Here is a 22,757-nt window from a genome sequence, read left to right on the forward strand (position 1 = left end):
TGATTCAAGTTGAGGAATTTGAACGGTGATTATCTCAAAAAAGCAGTGGGGGCCAAGCATAGTGGCTCACGCCTGTAATCCCAGCACTTTGGGAGGCAGAGGCTCACAACTGAGGTCAGTAGTTCGAGACCAGCCTGGCCAACATGGTGAAACTCCATCTTTACTAAAAATAAAAAAAATAAGCGGGGCGTGGTGGCAGACACCAATAATCCCAGCTACTTGGGAGGCTGAGGCAGGAGAATCACTTGAACCCAAGAGGCAAAGACTGTAGTAAGCTGAGACCACACCACTGCACTCCAGCCTAGACAACAAGAACAAAACTCCATCTCGAAAAACAAAAAAAGCAGTGGGCATTAGGGAAACTGAATATCCATAGGCCAAAAAATGAAGTTGGACGCTTACTTTATACCATATATAAAAATTCACTCAAAATGGATCAAAGGAAGCTGGGTGTAGTGGTACATACCTATAGTCCTTGCTACTAGGGAGGCTGAGTCAGGAGGATCACTTGAGCCCAGGAGTTCAAGATGAGCCTGGGCAACATAGTAAGACCCCACCTCAAAAAACAAAAAAAGATCAAAGACCTAAATGTAAGGGCTAAAACAACATAAAACTCTTAGAAGAAAACATGGGGGTAACCTTATGACATTAAATTTGGCAATGATTTATTGGATGTAATAACAAAAACATAAGCAACAAATGAAAAAATAGGTAAGTTGGATTTCATCAAAATTAAAAACTTGTCCATCAAAGGACACCGTCAATGAAATGAAAAGCAACCCATAGAATGGGAGAAAATATCTGCACATCATATACCTGATAATGAATTAATAGCTAGAAAATATAAAGAACTAAAACTCAACAACAAAAAAACAAAAAACTCCATTAAAAAATAAGCAGAAGACTTCAATAGACATTTCTCCAAAGAAGATATACAAATGGCCAATAAGTATATAAAAAGATGCTCAACATCAGTAGTCATTCAAAAAATGAAATTGCCAGGAGCCATGGCTCACACTTGTAATCCTAGCACTTTGGGAGGCCGAGATGGGTGGATCATCTGAGGTCAGGAGTTTAAGACCAGCCTGGCCATCATGGTGAAACCCCATCTTTAAAAAAAAGGAAAAGAAAAAAAAATGAAATTAAAATCACTATGAGATACCACTTCATACCTACTGGGATGGCTAGTAACCAAAAAATGAAGCAGAGGAGAGAGACGAAGCAAAAAACAAAAACAGAAACAGAAAACAAGTGTTGGGAAGAATGTGAAGAAATTGGAAAATAAAATGGTACAGCCACTTTGAGTGGCAGTTACTGAAAATTTTATACAGAGAATTACCATATGATTCAGCAGTAACACTTCTGGGTACATAATTGAAAGAAATGAAAGCAGAGTCTCAAAAAGAGATTTATATACACTCATGTTCACACCAGCATTAGTCACAATAGCTAAAAGGTGGAAGCAACCCAAGTGTCTGTTGACACGACAATGGAGAAACAAAATGTAGTATATTCATATAATGCAATATTATTCATCCCTAAAAAGGAAATTCTGATACGTGCTACAACAGGGACAAACCTTGAGAACATTATATTAGGCAAAATAATCCAGGCATGAAGGACAAACATTTTGTAATTCCTCTTATATAAAGTTCCTAGAATAGTCAAATTCATAGAAACTCAAAACAGCATGATGATCGCTAAAGGTTGGGGGAAGGAGGGAATAAACAGGGAGTTTGTATGCAATGGGTACAGAGTTTCAGCTGAAGGAGGAGCCCTGGCGATGGCTGTTGGTGATGGCTGTGCAACAGTGTGAATGTCCTTACCACTAACTGTACGCTACTTAAAAATCGTCAAAATAGTACATTGTATTTTATGTGTATTTTTACCACACGTAAAAAAAATAGGACAAATGTAGAAAAAGACTCTAAGAAAATTTCAGGATAAGTTTAGGATGGGTTTTAGATGCTAAAGTCACACTCATTTAAACACAATAGCCCCCAAGTAAAAATCTTAATATTTACTTACAGAAGTCTGAATCTCCTAAACTAAGGCTTCTTTACTGGACTGCAGTTCACCCAGCCCAGCTATGACCTATTGTAAAACTTCATTTTGCAGCATAAACCAAGCTAGGGTAAAACAGATGACTAACCACATGGGATTCAGTGTTTAGTTTTTCAATTCTAGCTGTAGTCTTAAGAGATTAGGGAACAGCGACCATTAGAATGATATGTAATGCTCCTAGTCATTGGGTAAACAAAATTATACCAGCTTCATTTTGGTGCTTTGTTTTAACCTGCATAATGCTTTTCATTTTCTCTAATGGGAGATCAGCAGGGTCTGATTAACAGAAGAGAAAAAAAAAAGGTCATTATTGAGAAACTCTAACTCAGGGGAGATAGTCTGAGCGTACCTGCCATTTCAGAGCAGACAACTGCAGAATAGAAGGTTATGTTCATGTACTCCGTGCTATTCAAGAGTCAACAGCCCAATGGCTCTGCTTCTATCATTAATCACTTTAGTCCACATTTACTTTTCACTACACTAAGTTGCATCCTTCATCTGAAGTGCTTGGGCATGAAACTGCTTCTCTCTCATGAGTATCCATTTTGTTAAGAGAACTATAGCAATGAGGCAAAGATTTTAGCCCAAACACGTAAGTGAGCAAGGAAAGTTGGGGAGATTTTGGCTAGATGAGACCTCACATCCCTTCCTAACACTAACTTTGTTGCCATTGACAGTAATTACTGCTTGAGGGCTTATTTCCTGTAACATTCAGAATTCTGTACACAGCCTATTCCAAAGGATGTTATACTCAATAAACCCCATTATCTCAGAGGCTGCTGAGAGCTATTCTTGTTCCCTAGCCTCCCCAGCACTGTACACTTACTGTGTGTGCACGCCCACGTATACGCATGCATGCACGCCCACGTATGATAGAAACAGTGTTTTTTAGGGTGAAAGAAAACAGCTACATAAGCAGTTAAGTAAAAAGAGCAGGTGAGGGGACCACTTTGTCATTCAAACAAAAAGACCACGAAGTGAACAGGGAAACAAGAAGCAAACTTGCTAGGTGAACAATCAAGAGATTTACAAAGAAATGCACTAAATTCTCACTCCAAATCCCAGGCTTGTCACTAATCATAACTAAAAAGTAATTCTTGAAGAAATACTTAACTTCAGCTTAATGCATTCTAAATAAAGAAAAAAGTTAATACATTAACCATAGTTAAAACTTGATCTACCTTAAGAAAATTACAGATTGGGAGAATCACCTACTTGCAGTGTGATTCAGTCACTATTTCTTTCGTGAGCAATCAGAGAAAAGGATTTTGAACCTGGTCCCAATAAAATGCTCATTAAGTGAAAAGCATTAAAATGTTAATCTGAAGAGATTTCATTTAGGGCTTCAAATTACTTACCCTGAAAGTTGTTTATTTAGATGAGGTCAGATTTTAGTTCACCATCTTTCTCTCTTTTGACTAATAAGGTTAATTGTCAGCAGACTTCTTCCTAAAGTACAAGACCTCACTGGGATTGCCTGCCAAGTATTGGCAGGAACTACTTAGCATGTAAGTCTCCAGGCAAGACTTCCCAAATTTCAGGATAAGTTTAGGAGGAGTTTTAGATGCTAAAGTTACATTCATCTAAAACACTGCAGCTCCCAACTAAAAATCTTAATTACAATGTCTGAATTGTCATGAATAGTCTCCTAAACCAAGACTCCTTTACTGTGCTACAGTTCACCTAGCAGCCCTGCACTGGCCCCTCAAAGCACTTCTTTGTGAACCACTAGATCTGTGGAAGTAACTTAAGCAACAATTACACCAACAAGTGGAATCTCAAAGGTGAAGCAATAGGTATATATTTTAGCAAAGCAATGACACAACTCTCCTAAAGAGAGGAAAACATATAGGGCCCTGTTTGGTGGTGTTCCAATAAAAACAGCAGTTTCTAAGCAGCTGCATTTTAAGAATCTCACTGAAGGATCAAACAGGAAGAGAGAGGCAAATTGTTTAAACACAAATAACTCTGACAGTTAAAAAAACTAGCTTAACTAAGCCAAGAAAGACAAGTGAAAAGCAAAAAGACTGACACTTGAGAAAATTTAGGCCTCCAAATGTGTCAAAGTACTTTTAACTTTCACTGTCACAATCTAAGTATTCTTAGAACAGAAAGGTCTATAGCCTTCCTGCTGCCTTTTCACCTGCTGGGGAGACACTACGTTAGGGTAGTCATTAGATGCACTGCATTCCAGATCTCAAAGACATAATTTGGAGCTATCATCAACTGGCAAACTAGTCTGGAAGGCCTCAGAGCTGTTTGGTGTTTGAAGACTTCACATGCAACCCAAGCCCTTCCCATGGCTATCAAAGAACATACTACAGAAGAGGCGGCTAAGAGTTTGTTCACTCTGCCTTAGAAATCCTTTTCAGATGTGGGATCAGCACAAATACCTTTTATAAACAGCAGAAGCAAATGCTGCACAACATCAGAATTTTACTGCTAAGCCTTTATATCTCTATCCTTGATAATCAACTTGGTGTTAAATATCCCACAGTATTCCTGGGGAGCCACAGGTCAGATTTTCTGACACAGGGTTCTTGTTTTCTAACCACAGAAAGTAGTGTCATAGGTATGTAACACAAGCTATTAGAGAAAAGCAAAAGAGCCTGAGGCAGCACTCATTATCATTGGTTTAGTGGCATACAGACTTCCAACTCATACTATTTTTTGTCGTCTGCTAAGAGAATACTGACTGAGAAAAGAAAATTCCCTGGACTACCCTCATCAAAAGCCATCAAGTTCTCCCTACCAAGGAAAGAAAAACATCTTTCAAGGTTAAGGTAACATCTTAACTTTTACAGAAAAGAAAAATGAAGATGTTCTTAGGAAACACTCTAAGAAAGGCTCAAAATGCTAAATCTAAAAAAAGCACTATAGCAATTCCTCAAAAAATAAAAATAAACACAGAATTACCATATGACACAGCAATTCCTCTTCTGGGGATATGTCCCCAAAAAGTGAAAGTGGGGTCTTAAACAGGTATTTGTATACCCATGTTCATAGCAGCATTATTTATAATAATCAAAAAGTAGAAGCAACTCAAGTGTCCATCAACAGATGAATGGATAAGCAAAATTTGGTATAACAGGTAGAGGAATATTATTCAGCCTAAAAAGGAAGGAAATTATGACACATGCTACAACAGAAATGAACCTTAAGACACAAGTGAAATAACCAGTAGTTTACAGTTCACTAGCTTTCATATGCATTACATTATATAATGCTCACAACCATTACCCTGTGATATAATTGATATCACTATCCACCCACTTTATAAATGGTAGATAGAGGCCCACAGAAGCTAAGTAACTTGCTCAAGGTCACACAGTAAGTGGTAGAGACAAACGAAAAAAATATAGTTTTTCCAACTCAAATTTCCATATTCCTTTCAATACATCCTGGTGAGTTTTCAGTTTACCCCTCCATGTTAGTATTCAATGCAACTTTATAGAAGGAGGCATTATGGTTTAGAAGAAAGAGCAGCCCTGAAGTTGGACTTAGAAGACCTATGATTAGGTCAGGCACAGTGGCTCACACCTGTAATCCCAGAACTTTGGGAGGCCAAGGTGGGTGGATCACTTGGGCTCAGGAGTTTGAGACCAGCTTTAGCAACATAGCGAAACCCCATCTCTACAAAAAATACAAAAACTAGCCAGGTGTGTTGGCACGTGCCTGTAGTCCCAGCTACTTGAGAGGCTGAGGTGAGAAGATTGCTTGAGCCCGGGAGGCAGAGGTTGCAGTGAGCAGAAATCGTGCCACTGCACTCTAGCCTGGGCAACAGAGTCACAGACCCTGTCCCAAAGAAAAAAAGAAGACCTATTATTAATTGTCAGCTTTGCCAAGGAACAAATATGGGGCCTTCCACAATATACAACATCTTTAAGACTCAGTTTCATCACTAGGTAAAAGTATATTTTAAAAAGTACATAATACACCCGATAGAGTTTGAAGATTAAAGAAGATTGTATAAGAAAGAGCAGCACAAAGTCTGGCATTTAATAAGTGAGAATAGATGTCAGAAAAAAAAAAAAGTACACTTTTGAAGGCTTAATACCAGTTGTATTTTTCCCTGATCTGGCCTTACTGTGATTGACATTAAACACTTCTTTCCAATAATCTCTTGAGAAAATTAATTTTTTTTGAGACAGGATCTCAAAGTGGCATGATCCTGGCTCACTACAGCTTCCACCTGACCTCCTAGGCTCAAATGATCCTCCCACCTCAGGATCCTGAGTAGCTGGGACTAGAGGCATGTGCCACCATGCCCAGCTAATTATCTTTTTTTTTAGAGACAGGGTCTCACTATGTTGGCCAGGCTGGTTTTGAACTCCTGTGCTCAAGTGATCCTCCCACCTCTATCTCCCAAAGGGCCAGGATTACAGGCGTGAGCCACCGAGCCTGCCTGTGACTGGATCTTTTTGCTACTTTATGTGTATACAAGTCCAATTATTAGCAACAGTAAAAATGATGTGATTATTGCCACAAGTTCATCAGAGAAATTTAAGGAATGAAAATGAAGGTATAGGCCTGACAGTCATGCAGACAGAAGAAAGAGGTTACATGGTAACAAGGCTTAGCCCAGTCCCTTCTTAGCTGTCAGAAAAAGGAGAGGTCAAAAGCTTAAATCAGCTGTTTGATGGACCCTGGGAAGAACAGGAACAACAGCCAAGCCAAAAACCACAAAAAGGAAAAGCAACAAAGTAGAAGATAAAGCAAGCATAAAGGAATGTGATCAAGGAAACAGGCCCCAGATGAAAAGGAGCTGCATGGAAAGCCTACGTAAATACATGAATAAGTCAACACAACATAAATTATGTCCATATGCACTTCATACCCTACTCTAGAACCTGGTGCTTCATTCAAACACCCACATTTGTCATACTGCCCTTGGGTCATAAAGGGGTATTTGGGAGCAGGTAGTTTGCTATTCCTGATTCTTCCAGAAAATCACATTTATTATAAGGCCTCATCACAGTAGCTAGATTATTTGCTAGATGCAGAGATGCATTTATTTGTGAGATTTATAAAATTGTGTTTGATGCAAAATGACTCTGGAGACAGGGAGGGCAAACCAACCTTCATTGCAATCTTGTTAGCATATCTCCTCCCATGCTTCCTCATCCCAGCCCTCCTAACATACACATTTCACATTTTTCCTTTTATGCCCAGATGTGACAAACAGTGTAGTAAAGCACTGCAGGAACAGACCATTTTACCTTTAAATACAAAGAAAGAAAGACATAGAAAAAAAAAAATCACAGCCCAGCTTTGTCACACATTAGAATCTATACCAATTTGTAAATGTGCATTACTACTACTAGGAATGTCTGGCAAGGCTTACATCTGGAGCTAAATCAAGTTCCCCATCTGTTGAGTTTGCCTCTTTTACTCAATGTTAATTTTCCAATTGTTTATAAGAACAATGTAATAACTGTAGAGAAAATGAAAAATCATAGGCACAAAGGGAGCAAGAAACAGAAGAAAAGTCAGATATAGGTTTCCCAATGGCGAAAGCACTTTCTCCTCTCATTAAACAACAACTCATACCTATGTATGGGTGGTGCCTCCTCAAGACCCTGACCAACTCCATGCCTGACACAACTTTATCCAATACATACGGCACTCTGTAATTGCCTTGCTGTTTCATAAGCAACCTAAAATGACTTAGCCCCATAGACTTCTATTTGCCTCTGTTTACCGCAAATATAAATAGTCACGTAAAGTAAAAGGTCAGTGTTCTAGATAACCATGAGTCATTCACTGAAGTCATGGAGAAAAGCTGAAAATTTTTGGAGAAAAGCTTTCAGACGACCTATACACAGAGTACACTCTGGCAACTAGCATGCCTGAAAAGGGCTTGTAACCATCTCTCGGCAAAAAAAATTCACAGAACCACCAGCACTTTGAGCTGTTTCAGTATGACAAAATAAAAGCCTGGTGTACTGCTTTTCTTGATCAAGTACGACAATTTTTCTTCCACTCCTACAGACATCAAGGCTTAAAATAGTAGAGTGTTCAACACACTCTACATAGAAAGGTACAATAAAACTGAGGAAGAGCCAAGGAACTCTGCAAGAGATACTTCTCATTCCTTACCTGATATTAACCAACGCATGGGTCACCTTGCTAGCTGCTTCTTTCCACTGGCCTGCATTGGTAGAAAGCCTCAGGACTGCAAAGAAGGAAAGAACACAGATCTGTCAAACCCCCAGGATAAAACACAAACATGAGGAATGAAGACACATCTCAGAATAGCACTCTCAGAATAACCAAACAAAGCCTGTGCCAATCTTCTGTTAAAAACATCCTCAGCTTAGATAAAAATATAAGGGTTTATAGAATTCTCTCAACTATTTTCACTCAAGTTTTTTCTCTAACTTCTTTTCACTTTCTATCAAAATACTCTACTCGTTCTCTGCCTTAGGTTTTCCCTCCCCTCTGCTAATAGGGTTCCATAACTTAATATTTGCATTCATTTAAAATCTACACTGGGGTGCTGATGTGAGCGTAACCTGGTTGCCATATTTATCATTTTCCTAATGGTGGGGGCTGATTTAGTGGAACTGGCTGGCTTAGTTGATGTCCCTTCCTGCTCTATGTATACATATAAACTTCTTAACATATAAACTCAGTCAAACAGGACACATCCACATAGAGGATGGTCACGTGTCAATCAAGGATTAACCTTTTTTTGGTCCTCTGACTTAATTGTGTGACTTGCAAAATGAATCTACAAGAATGTTCTTCCTTTGTCTGACCAAATTATCTCCCTTTTCCAAACTCATACACAGAGGAAAGATAATAGAAATACAAACCTGAATATAACCTCTATCAGCTATGATCTTCAGAGCCACACATTAAAGTTCCTATGCCATTTTAGAAAACAGACAAAACAGCACAAGTGCTCCTTGAAAGAGCAAGCACATGGAAGGAACTCTATATGTTTTAATGAATGGTTAATTAATAAGAGCTAAGTATGTGTTGAGCGCTTACTACGTGCCAGGCACTGGACCAAGTTAGGTTATGTGTAACGTAGCACACAGATGTGGAAAACCAAGACTCAGAGGAGACAAGTATAGTAATTGGCTGAGGTCATTCACACAAGTTGTAAGTAATGGACCTGGAATTTGAACCTGAAGGGAATGACTCAAGAGCCTACATTTACAGAGAAAAGAACAAGATCTCTGAAGCCAATGGTCAGGATTCAAGTCCAGCCCCTGCCACCTACTAGAGAATAACAGCAATACCCATATGAAAGAATTATTATACATAAAGCTCTTAGATTCATGCCTGCCACATAGTAAATGAGATAAATTTTAGCTATTATTAATTTCAATAGACTACCTCCCAAATGAATGAATGAATGTACCTGAGACTTTCCCAAAAGAAAAAAAGTAGGGCCTCACTGATTTTAAGAAATGTGTGATCAATCTGTATATGACCTTCATAGCTGAGTACCATCAGTGTGTATGCCTGACCCAAGATTCTTACGCAAGAGCTGCAGTAGTAGCTCTATCAGAGGGAGGGCCTGCGGCTGTAATGCAGGGAAGAAAACTCATCTGGCTGCTCTACATCTGTTCCAGCAATGTCTCACTTTTATAAATTCATGCAATTTTATGAAAAAGATAAGACAGGCGCCTTAATAAAACACATCAAGAGTGCTGCTTTTTTAATTTATAAGATTTAGTACAAGGGAATTTAGTATAGTTCCAACTTACAGCTCTACAGTCTGAACTCAGTTTTCACTGAGGGCATGTGCAAATTTATTCATGTAATGAAAAATTACTTCAGCAAGCCATACATGTATTGTTCAACTCAATTGTGAAATTTATTTAGATGCATTGGTTTTTCACCAGATCCCCCACAAAATCTCAAGTTCTCTGATGGTAGGAACCTAGAAATTTATGTCATTGAGCTGAATTTTCTCCTTCTCCATTTTCACAGAAGTATTGAACTCTGTCCACGGATTACTTGTCTGTAATATCCTCTCAGCTCTGCTCCTTACTGAACAGGCAGCCAGATGACCTCATCACTGCATTTCCTTTGGAAACGCCATTGGTTTTTACATTCTTTTCTAAGCTACCAAACTAAAACACAAAATTATTTCAAAATTCCCTAAAAGCCTCAAACTAAGGCAAATATTTATGTAGTAAATTATGGTACACAAAAATAATATGCAGCCATTTAAAAAGGGACATGAAAATTACAAAAAATATAAACTATGTTAAAAAACACAAGCTGGAAAGATATCATGATTACAACTCTGTAAAACTATGCATGCATGCAGATTAATATATAAAAATGAAAACAGTGGTAGTATTAGAGCCAAGGAATTATAAGATTTTAAATATTTTCTATGCTTTTACTTTAGTATTGGTAATTATCTTTGATTTTAACAATAAGAAAAGACAACTTCAAACATAATGTCATTTATGGTTCTGGGCAGCTTCTGTGGAGGTACTTCCCATACAGTGGGCTTCTCTGCAGCCAAACAGGAACAATAAGTGTGTGCCTTTACCAAAAATGTCTTAGTGAGCCAGGCATGGTGGCTCACTCCTGTAATCCCAGCACTTTGGGAGACTGAGGCAGGTACATCACTTGAGGTAGGCGTTCAAGACCAGCCTGGCCAACATAATGAAACCCTGTCTCTACTAAAAATACAAAAAAAATCAGCTGGGCATGGTGGCACGTGCCTCTAGTCCTAGCTACTCAGGAGGCTAAGGCAGGAGAACTGCTTGAACCCAGGAGGCAGAGGTTGCAGTGAGCTGAGATTGTGTCACTGCCCTCTAATCTGGGTGATAGAGCAAGACTCCATCTCAAAAAAAAAAAAAAAAAGCCTTTTCTCTTCTAGCCAAGATGCTAGAAAGACATAACTCACCCTCCTACCTTAAACAACAGAAAACTGGACAAAACATAAAACAATGGTTGTCAGACATTGGAAAACAAGCAGTATAGAACTATGATCCCCCAAAAGGAGGAAAACAAAGAAAGTGAACCCTACGACTTCCCTACAGAGAAGTTCCCACACTACAGGGCTAGGAAAAGGAATCTAAACAGAAGCCAGAAGTCTTGCCAAATTGAAGATACAGAAATCAGCATTTGGAGAGACCAAGACCTCTAGAAGGTGTATGGCAGAAAGCTGGCAAGGACTAAGTTTGACAGACAGCTCTGAAGATCCCTTTCATCTCTTGCAGACACTGATCTCTGCACACAGAAGAAGAACCTACCCAAGGCTGAGGGCAAAGAACCACTGGAAAGGAGAAGAAACTGAGGAGCTCATGGCAAGCTCCACAACGAAAATAACCCTTGTTTCCACCACCAAGAGTGGAAAGATCTAGTAATACACAGAGTATTAGGCAGATTCTGTAAATGGGTACTGCATTTGTAATAGGACAAATTAGCCTACATTAAAGGTTGCTTTTGATCTGCCCTTAACCCTTAAAAGCAAACCCTGAAAAGATCCAACTGATTCCACATAACATAATCACATTCCAGAATGAACTCCAATGTTACATAAAAGAAATATAACAAAATCCAGCATCCACATCATAAAAATCACAACTTCTAAATCCTAATAATGAAAACAACCAGGCATGCAAAGAAACAAAAAAATACAAACCATAAGAAACCAAAAAAAAAATATGAATCATAAGCAGAGGGAAAATCAATCAGTAGAAACAGACCTAGACATGAGAAAGATGAGGGAAGGAGAAGACAAGGACATTAAACCAGCTGTTAGAAATATGTTCCATATATTCAGGAAGACTGAGGAAAATTTGAAAATGATGAGAAATGAAAGGGAAATATTAAAAACGAAACCCATGGCTAAGCACAGTGGCTACTGCCGATAATGTCAGCACTTTGGGAGTCTAAAGCAGAAGGACTGCTTGAGCCCATATATATACATATATGGTCCAAATTGAGAACAGAAGAGCGGGGACAAAAACTGTTTGAAGAAATCGTAGCCAAAACATTTCCACATTTGATGAAAACCAGAAATGTACAGATTCAAGAAGTTCTAAGAACCCCAAGCAAAATAAACATAAAGAAAACCATGCCAAGGTATGTGATAATCATACTGTTGAAAACCAATGATAAAAAGAAAATATTAAAAGCATTCAGAGGCCAGGCATGGTAGCTCACGCTTGTAATCCCAGCACTTTGGGAGGCCAAGGTGGGTGCATCACCTGAGGCCAGGAGTTCAAGAGTAGACTGACCAACATGGCAAAATCCTGTCTCTACTAAAAATACAAAAATTAGCCTGGTGTGGTGACGCTGTAGTCTTAGAAAAAAAGGAGACAGAAATTGGGGCAGAGTTTCTGCCCCTAGTGAAACTACTCTGGAGGCTGAGGCAGGAGAATCGCTTGAATCCGGGAGGCAGAGGTTACAGTGAGCCGAGATCACACCTCTAGCCTGGGCAACGAGTGAAACTCTGTCTCAAAATGAATGAATGAATGAAAATGAACCTATATAGTAGCCAAGTTTCGACATTTTATTGATGTGGTACAATGCTAACTTTAAGTAGACTGCAAAAGGTATATTCAATGCAATCTTAGAGTAACTGCTAAAAATATGCAAATATAGCCAAACAGCCAACTGATAAATTAAAATAGAATATTTAAATATATTCAAGTTATCCAAAAGAAAGCAGAAGAGCAGGTACAGAAGAGCCAAAAAAGTGGGGGGATGGACAAACAAAATAAGTGGTAGAACTGAAAGAAACTATATTGATTATTGCATTAAATATGTATGGATAATAGGCCAAGTAAGATACAGAGATTGTCAGACTGGATAACAAACAAGACCCAGCTCTAGGCTGTGTACAAGACAGACACTTTTAATATGCAAATATAGCTAACAGTAAAATATATAAGCCAGCCACAGTGGTATGTACCTGTAGTCCCAGCTATTCAGGAGGCTGAGGTAGAAGGATCAGTTAAGCCCAGGAGTTTAAGGATGTATTGCACTATGATCAAATCTGTGAATAGCCACTGTACTCAAGCTATATACCAAGAATTTACTTTGAAAAAAAAAAATAAGGTATCCATGCAGATACTAATAATAAAAAAGCCAGGGTGGCTATATTAAAGTAAGACAAAACAGAATTCAGAACAGGGAAGACCACCAGGGTGATAAAGAAAGATATTATATAATGATAAGTCAATTTGCCAAGATATAATAATCCTAAATGTGTATCTATCTAACAGCAGAGCTACAAAACAGATGAACCAAAAAGTGAAAAGAACCAAAAGGAGAAACAGACAAATGCACAATTACAGCTGAATATTTCAACAATCTTTTCTGTTCCTTTAAAATAAGAAGACAGAAAAATTTGTGAAAACAGAGAACAATATCATCATACAACTCAACCAAACTAAAACTTACAGAACACTCTACCCACCAAGAGCAAAATACAAGTGCATATGGAATGGAACATTAACCAAGATAGACCATATTCTGGGCCATAAAACAAGTCTCAATAAATTTCAAAGCACTGAAATAATACAAACAATATTCTTGGGGCAACTAAAAATTCCAGAAGAAAATGTGGAAAATCTCCAAGTATTTGGAAATTAGGCATTTCTAAAAACTTCAAAAGTCAAGGAAGTAATTTAAGGGAAATGAGAAAATAAATTGAACTCAAAAGACAATAAAAACACAACAAATAAAAACTTAAGAGCTGCGGCTAAAGCAGTACTTAAAGGGAAATTTATAGTACAAAATACTTATATTAGAAAAAAAGAAAGGTCTCATACCAATGAACTATGCTTCCACTCTAAAAAATTAGCAAAAAAGGAGCAAATTAAACTCAAAGCAAGCAACAAAAATAAAATAAAGAGTATAAATCAATAAAACAGAAAAACAACAGAGAAAAAAATCAATAAAAAGCTGGTTCTCTGAGGGGGGAGGAATCAATAAACTTGATAAACACCTACCCAGACTGAAGGAAAAAAAAAGAAGATATAAATTACCAATATAGAGAATGAAAGAGGGAAGCTAAGTACAGACCCTACAGATATTAAAAGTGAATATTACAGACAACTGTATGCCCCATAAAAGTGACAACATAATAAAACTAATGTTTTCAAAGATACAAACTTCCAAAGGTTACTGATAAATAAATAGATAACTTAAATAGTCCTGTATCTATTAAATAAATGGAACTTATAGTTTAAAATCTCCCAAGAAAGCAAACTCTAAACACAGTGGCTTGACGGGCAAATCTTACCAAACATTTAAAGAAGAAATAAACCACTCTTAAACAAATTCTTCCAGAATACAGAAGATGAGCAATGAGAGAACAGTTCCCAATTCATATTATGAGGCCAAAATTATTTAATACCAAAACCAGAAAAAGATATTTTAAGAAAATAAAACTACAGACCAATATACCTCATGAATACTTCCAAATCAAATACAAAAATATGTAAAAATGATAAGTTATAATCATGTGGGGTTGGTCAACATTTAAAAATCAATCACTATACTGACAGACAATAGTAGGAAAATCATGTAATCATGTCAATAAATGCTAGAGGATGTTTAACAAAATTCAACATTCATTAATGACAATAATTCTAAGGAAATGTCCTCAACCAGACAGATGACATCCATGAACAACCTACAGCTAATATTACACTTAATGGAGGATAACCTTAATCTTTTCACCTTAAGACTAGACACAAAGCAAGTATGTCCAACCTTACTCTCTAATTTAACATAGTAGTGGAGGTCGTAACCAGTAAAATAAGGTAAGAAAAAGAAATAAAAGGCACACAACATTCACATATAATATGAATGTCTATGTAGAAAATCCCAAAAGGTTACAAAAACTACTAAAGCTAATAAGTGAGATTACCGGATACAAGATCAAAATTAGCAAGATTACAGGATACAAGATAAAAATCGGTATTGTTTCTTGCTTGTGTAAAATGGTACACCCACTTTGGAAAAGTGACGAGTCACACAGTGTGGCAGTTCCTCCAAAGGTTAAACACAGAGTTACATATGACCCAGCAATTCTGCTCCCAGGTATATACTCAAGAGAATGAAAACACGCCAATACAAAAATTTGTACATGGATGCTCACAGCAGGATAATTGATAATAGCAAAAAGTAGAAGCAACCTAAATGTCTACCAACTGATGAATAGATAAATAAAATGTGGTATATCCATACAATGTAATATTGTTTCACAGTGAAAATGGAACAAGTACTGTTACTTCATGGATCAACCTTGAAAAGATCCAAAATAAAAGAAGCCAGTCATAAGAGACCACATAGTGTGTGATTTCATTTATATAAAATGTCCAGAATAGGCAAATCTATAGACACAAAGAGTAGATTAGTGATTGCCTAGGGCTCGGGAGATTGCAGTAAATGGGAGGTTTCTCATTGGGGTGATGCAAATGCTCCAGGGCTGGGCACGGTGGCTCACGCATGTAATCCCAGCACTTTGGGAGGCCAAGGTGGGCAGATCACCTGAGGTCAGAAATTCAAGACCAGCCTGGCCAACATGGTGAAACCCCATCTATATTAAAAATATAAAAATTAGCCAGGCATGGTGGCACATGTCCATAATCCCAGCTACTTGGGAGGCTGAGGCAGGAGAATCACTTGAACCTGGGAGGCAGAGGTTGCAGTGAGCTGAGATCATACCATTGCACTCCAGGCTGGGTGACGAGAGTGAGACTCCATCTCAAAAAAAAAAAGAAAAGAAAAGAAAAGAAAATATTTCAAAGTTCATTGTGGTAATGGTAGTACAACTCTGAATATATTAAAACTCATCAAACTGTATCCTTTAATGGGCAGATTATATGGTAAGTGAATTATATCTCATAAAGCTGTTATATTAAAAAAAATTTAAAACAGTAGTGTTTCTGCATATTGGCAATGAACAGTTAAAATTAAAATTTTCAAAAATACTATTAATAATAGCACCAAACCCCATGAAACACATTAAGATAAATCTAACAGAATATATGCCAGAGTTTCATGATGAAAACAACAACACATTGGTGAGAAAAATCACTCCTACTTAGCACTGCTTTATTTCAATGGTGAAACTCTTCTATATCTTGATTTTTTGTGATAGTTACACTACTATATGCCTTTGTCAAAACTCAAAACTGTACATTTTAAAGGGTGCTTTTGCTGTATATATAAATTATGCCTCACAAATTTTTGTTAATAAAAAGCAATTTTTTTTTTTTACCAGAAGTTTATACTTTACATAAAACAGAACACTGAAGCATGTTACCTCCTATTGTTTGCTGTGTTTCAGCTGGTGAAAATTTTCACTTTCCTATTTATGCCCTCCTGGTTAACATTTTTATTCCCTTGGCAGGTTTGGACATCCACGGGTATCTTCTCTTATCTTGTTGCTGTAGCCACAAGGCTTTATCTCATTTGAGAAGTTACATATGGTCCAATAGAGCTAGTATGTTAGACTTTTATAAAATATCTCCCCCACTCTAACTCTTTCCTTTCCTCATTATTATTAAGCATCGTTATTCATCTATTGATGAGTGCTAAAACCTCTGGGGCAGCTCTCCACCCTTGGAAAACTCTACATTCTACATTCTCAAGAAGTTGGTGAACCCAGGCAGATGCAAATGACACTAGGGTACCCTGAGCACATCTAGCCAATGTGAAGTCAATTAGAGGGTTCTTATGTAAGGCTGCCAAGCTCCTAAAATAAAGAGATAGGTCTTGATCGGACAACTGAAACTTGCTGTTGCATAGAAAACTGACTTGTTAGAACCATTCAAGATGGCCAATCGCTAACATCCCGAGATTGCAGCTCTCAGGAAAGGCGCGGAGAACTAGAGGACGCCACACTTTCAGAAAAATTCTGGTCGCTCACGGAGCAGAAGATCCCCCAGTGGAGGAAACTTACGGGTGGCCAGCGCGACTCTCGTGGCCGGCGCAGTGGTTCCGCCGGCACCTCGGCGCAGCAGCTCTCGGAGCAGAGTAAACAGGTTCGGAGGACCTGCACGGGCCCCCAGCATGACACCAGAGCCAGGAGCAGCAGCTGTGACGGCACCTCGGCGCAGCAGCGCTCGGCGCAGAGTAAACGGGACCGGTTCCCCTTCTGACCGAGGTTTGGAGCCCCAGGAAGGCAGAGTCGCCTACTACGGACACAAGAAGGAAGCCAGACAGGAGAATCCTGGGCAGAAAAGCATCATTAGTTTTAACGCCGCTGCTCTGGCCCTGGGAACTAACAACCTGGACGTCCACTCAAGAGACCTAATCTGAAAGTTGGTAATTTCAAAGACGACAGGAGGATAAATTTACAATGACGGGAAGAAACCAGCGTAAAAAAGCTGAGAATACTCAAAGTCAGAACGCCTCTCCCTCTAAAGATGATCACAGTTCCACATCAACAATGGAACAAGGCTTGATGGAGAACGAGCGCATCCCAATGACAGAATCACTCTTCAAGGAATGGATAATAACAAACTTCGGTGAGTTAAAAGAACATGTTGTAGCCCAACATAAAGAAACTAGGAACTTTGAAAAAAGGTTTGATGAAATCCTATTGAGAATAGACAACTTAGAGAGGAGTATGAGTGAATTAATGGAACTGAAGAATACAATACAGGAACTCCAAGAAGTATGCACAGGTTTAAACACTCGAATTGTTCAAGCAGAAGAAGGGATATCAGAGGTCAAAGTCCAACTTAATGAAATAAAACGTGAAGAAAAGATTAGAAAAAAAAGGATAAAAAGGAATAAGCAAAGTCTCCAAGAAATGTGGGACTATGTGAAAAGACCAAATTTGCGTTTGATAGGTGTACCTGAATGCGATGGAGAGAATGAATCCAAGCTGGAAAATACCCTTCAGGATATTATTCAGGAAAATTTTCCTAAACTAGCAAAGCAGGTCAACATTCAACCCCAGGTAATACAGAGAACACCACAAAGATATTCCTCAAGAAGAGCAACCCCAAGGCACATAATCGTTAGATTCACCAGGGTTGAAACGAAGGAGAAAATACCAAGGGCAGCCAGAGAGAAAGGTCAGGTTACCCACAAAGGCAAGCCTATCAGACTTACAGCAGATCTCTCGGCAGAAACTCTACAAGCCAGAAGAGAGTGGGGGCCAATATTCAACATCCTCAAAGAACAGAACCTTCAGCCCAGAATTTCATATCCAGCCAAAGTAAGCTTCACAACTGAAGGAAAAATAAAATCTTTTATGAACAAGCAAGAACTCAGAGATTTTATTACCACCAGGCTTGCTTTACAAGAGCTTCTGAAAGAAGCATTACACACAGAAAGAAACAACCAGTATTAGCCTTTCTAAAAATACACCAAAAAGTAAAGAGCACCAACATAAAGAAGAATTTACACCAACGAATGGATAAAACAGCCAGTCAACATCAAATGGCAGTAACCCTAAATTTAAATTGACTAAATCCCCCAATCAAAAGACACAGCCAAAACCCAACGGCATGTTACATCCAGACCTGTTTCACATGCAAGGATACACAAAGACTCAAAACAAAGGGATGGAGAAAGATTTACCAACCAAATGGAGAGCAAAAATAAATAATAAATAAATAAAAAGCAGGAGTTGCAATTCTTGTATCGGATAAAATAGATTTTAAAGCAACAAAGATATAGTGATAAAAGGATCAATGCAACAATAAGAGCTAACGATCCTAACACCCAGATACGAGACTTAGATTCAATGAGACAGAAAATTAATAAGGATATCAAGGACTCGAACTCAGATCCGGAACAAGTAAACTTAATAAATATTTATAGAGCTCTCCACTTCAAATACACAAAATATACATTCTTGTCAATACCACATCACACCTACCCATAAGTTTAAATGAAACATTGACTGGCCATTATTAATGCCCAATTTTTTTCAAAATAAAGCAATATTTCCATTTACTCTCCCTCTTTTTCTTCCTCTTTCTTCCTCTCCTTTACTTATTTTTTTTCCTTTCCTTCTCTCAAAAAAACAGAAATCAGCTTGTAAACCTATAGATCCAGGTTGGCAATGTCTCTCTCATTGCTTGATTTCCTTCCTTCCCTTCCCTCCCTCCCTCCCTCCCCGCTTCCTCCCTTCCTTCCTTCCTTCCTTCCTTCCTTTATCCCTTCCTTCCTCCCTACCGTCCTTCTTCCCTCCCTTCCTGCCTTCCTCCCCCGCTAAAAAAAAAAAATTAAAAAAAGAAAACTGACTTGTTGCTAACGCTATTACAATGAGAATGAGAGAGAAGAGATATTTTTAAAACCTGGGTCCTTGCAGACATTGCTCAGCAACTGAACATACCATTCTAGGGCTGTTATATAATTTTCCTACTCTCTAAGATCGTTTCGGCCAGGTGCGGTGGCTTACGCCTGTAATCCCAGCACTTTGGGAGGCTGAGATGGGTGGATCATGATGTCAGGAGCTCAACACCAGCCTGGCCAACATGGTGAAACCCCGTCTCTACTAAAAATACAAAAGTCCGATGGGTCTGGTGGCGCATGCCTGTAATCCCTGCTACTAAGGAGGCTGAGGTAGGAGAACTGCTTGGACCAGGACCTGGGAGGCGGAGGTTACAAGTAGCCAAGATCACACCACTGCACTCCAGCCTGGGCTACAGAGTGAGACTCGGTCTCAAAAAAAAAAAAGGTAGTTTTAAGTCTGAGTTTTCTGACACTTGCCACTGAAAACATCCAGTACAAGGCCCTACTTGCACTGACTAAGACATTATAGCAAGGTTCTCTTACTAAGTTCTTTTGAAAGTTTTCCTTCACTGCTCTAAAAAATAAAGTATACTAGAAAAAAACTATTGTCCTCCCAGGCAACCCTTCTTTTCCACTGCTGCTTCTATTCTTTCTCCTGGGTACTTGTTTCAAATCCTCTCCTTTTTTCTCATCATATAGGAGTCCCAAAGAGAGGTTGGGGTTTTCACAATTAATCTCATTACAAAGAATGAAGCAAACTAATCTACAGTGACAGAAGGCAAATCAGTGGTTGGCCAGGGATGAGGCACAGTGGGTGAAGATGATAAAGGAGACATGAGAGGATTCTAAAGAGATACAAGGAAACTTTTGGGAGGTGATAGATATGGTTATTATCCTGACCACTGTAATAGTTTCACATACATATGCATATGTCAAGATTCATTAAAATTTGTATATTTAAAATGTGTGCAGTTTATTATATATAAATTAACTTCAATAAAGCTAATAAGTTTGGGTTTTAAAAATAAGAGAGTTTGGCTGGATGCAGTGGCTCACGCCTGTAATCCCAGCACTTTGGGAGGCCAAGGTGAGTGGATCACCTGAGGTCAGAGTTTGAGACCAGCCTGACCAACATGGAATAACCCTGTCTCTACTAAAAACACAAAATTAGCCAGGTGTGGTGGCACATGCCTGTAATCCCAGCTACTTGGGAGGCTTTGGCAGGAGAATTGCTTGAACCCGGGAGGCGGAAATTGCTGTGAGCTAAGAGCATGCCATTGCACTCTAGTCTGGGCAACAAGAGCAAAACTCCATTTCTAAACAAATGAATAAATAAGATAGTTTCACTGAATGGCTGTTTCTGTGCAATCTGTAGAGATTTTTCCTAAACCTTTAAACTACAGGTAGAATTAACCAGGCCCTTATCTCAAACTTACAGGGACATATGTCTTCTTTTAGAAATCAGTTATATTTGCTGTAGCTGAAGAGTACATTTTCAGTGAGCCAATCACCAAAAGATTTGCAAAAAAAGCTTTTTATCTAATGCCCACTTCCACTTGTAAGTTATGCTAAAAATACATAGGTACACCAAGATTCCTTAAAATCCTGGACATCCTCAAATTACACAATGTTCTGGGATCCAAGTTCTTTTATTTGCTGCTGTCAATTCCCACCCACTCTTTCACCTCCTTCTCCCTGGCATTCAATGAATCCACAAGCCTCCCTATTCCCTCTCTCTCTCACAAACATCAACAAAGGGCTGCTAACCAGCTTTACACTGAGATAAAATCTGAATTCCTAAAGACAAAAAGGCCCACGTGTACCTTCCTATTGCCTGAAAAGAGGAGGCTACTATATTTCTGTGCCACACAGGGCACCAAACAACTAGAGGAATATCTTTTGTAGTCTTTTCCTCTTATATGCCAAAAGCTAGACAACTGATGGAGAAAGGAGTAAAAAGAAAAGGCAGCTTACCCATGGAGTAGAGGTTGTCAAAGCTCTGGTGCATGCGGATAATCTCATAGTAAAGTTCATCATAGCTGCTGGGGGTTGGCAGAAATGTGTCGCCATATGTGATAAACATATTAAATAGGTTCACAATCTAAAAACAAAGCAAAGGCCCATATATAGGGATCATGCTATGAAGACCAGAAATTATCAGTGGTATGCTGTAGCCAGCTCTTATTGTTTTATAAGAGATGACTATAAAATTTTCAGGAATTTTTAAACACAGCTATTATTAAAAATTTCACTCATATAAACATATAATTAAATAAATGATATTAAAATGAAAGCAGCAAATACTAAAAACTTATCCCTTCCCTAATTATTTTCTACCTTTTACTATAACCTATGTTCTGGAGATTCATACCTACTATATCTGTGTGGTGGAAACACCACATAATGGTGTGCTACTGCACATTGCTTCCCAACTCTGTATGACTCTGATGTCACACTGATAGCTTGAAATTGGCCATGGTGGGTGTAGTTCTACAATGAAAATCAGCAAATGCTATGAATCTAAACTTTTTTTCCCCTCTAATGTTGAATGTTTAAGAACACATTCCCAGCACTTTGGGAGGCCGAGGTGGGTGGATCACGAGGTCAAGAGATCGAGACCGGGCCGGGCACGGTGGCTCACGCCTGTAATCCCAGCACTTTGGGAGGCCGAGGCAGGTGGATCACAAGGTCAAGAGATCGAGACCATCCTGGTCAACATGGTGAAACCCCATCTCTACTAAAAATACAAAAAATTAGCTGGGCATGGTGGTGCATGCCTGTAATCCCAGCTACTCAGGAGGCTGAGGCAGGATAATTGCCTGAACCCAGGAGGCGGAGGTTGCGGTGAGCTGAGATGGCGCCATTGCACTCCAGCCTGGGTAACAAGAGCGAAACTCCATCTCAAAAAAAAAAAAAAAAAAAAAAAACAAGAACACATTGTATAATATCCTAAGAAGACAGTCAAAATGCACAATGGCCTCCTTCTATCCCAAATAACCAGCCAGATAAATAAGTATCTGTAATGTCCCTCAGAAACCAAGTGCAGCCATGATGGAACCCTCAGAGGCTTAGCTATTTACCAGCATAGAGACCGTAGTAGTATACAGTGCAGTGTCTCAGTTGGGACCAAGGCTCACTATTCATACACAGAGATCTAATCTATACCTGCCCCTGCCAGACAATATACTTTCATGAAGGAAAGAGAGTCATGCAGAGTTTGCCAAAGACATAGGTGAAAGTAGGGACCACCAGTCCAGATTCTGATTAAAAATATATATATATATATGCCTGGTTCCCTCTATGACTTAGTCCCTGGACCAACCAATAGCTCCTGTTTCAAACGAGAACATTTCTGCCTTAGCATATGGCTTCAGAAAAATAAATACTTGTTTTGATACTCACCATAAGGGCTAATGTAAAAATGTTGTGTTTGGCCAAAAGTACAGTCTCATTTGACATAAGGAACTTCAGCAAATTTATCAAGGCTTTAAAAAAAAAAG

The 22,757-nt window shown here is 38.7% G+C and overlaps 1 protein-coding gene across 10 annotated transcripts in view; it reads right to left on the bottom strand.

Annotated features, from left to right (window-relative positions):
* The window catches only part of ARMH3 (armadillo like helical domain containing 3), a 219,724-nt gene that overhangs the window by 97,328 nt on the left and 99,639 nt on the right, over positions 1 to 22,757 (bottom strand). For 8 of the 10 annotated variants that reach the window (XR_004732135.3, XM_078346355.1, XM_035268873.3 and 5 more), the window contains 3 exons: positions 22,660 to 22,742; positions 21,232 to 21,358; positions 8,164 to 8,239 (listed from right to left, as the gene is read on the bottom strand). Coding sequence is in view for 9 of the 10 variants with exons in the window: in XM_078346355.1 (XP_078202481.1) it covers positions 8,164 to 8,239; positions 21,232 to 21,358; positions 22,660 to 22,742 (286 nt within the window). In the remaining variant the exon portion in view is untranslated. The remainder of the gene's footprint in view (positions 1 to 8,163; positions 8,240 to 21,231; positions 21,359 to 22,659; positions 22,743 to 22,757) is intronic. The other 2 variants (XM_035268877.3, XM_078346357.1) reach the window with 1 other exon arrangement.

Source organism: Callithrix jacchus, chromosome 12 (assembly GCF_049354715.1).
Source record: "Callithrix jacchus isolate 240 chromosome 12, calJac240_pri, whole genome shotgun sequence".
NCBI classification, from domain to species: Eukaryota; Metazoa; Chordata; class Mammalia; order Primates; family Cebidae; genus Callithrix; species Callithrix jacchus.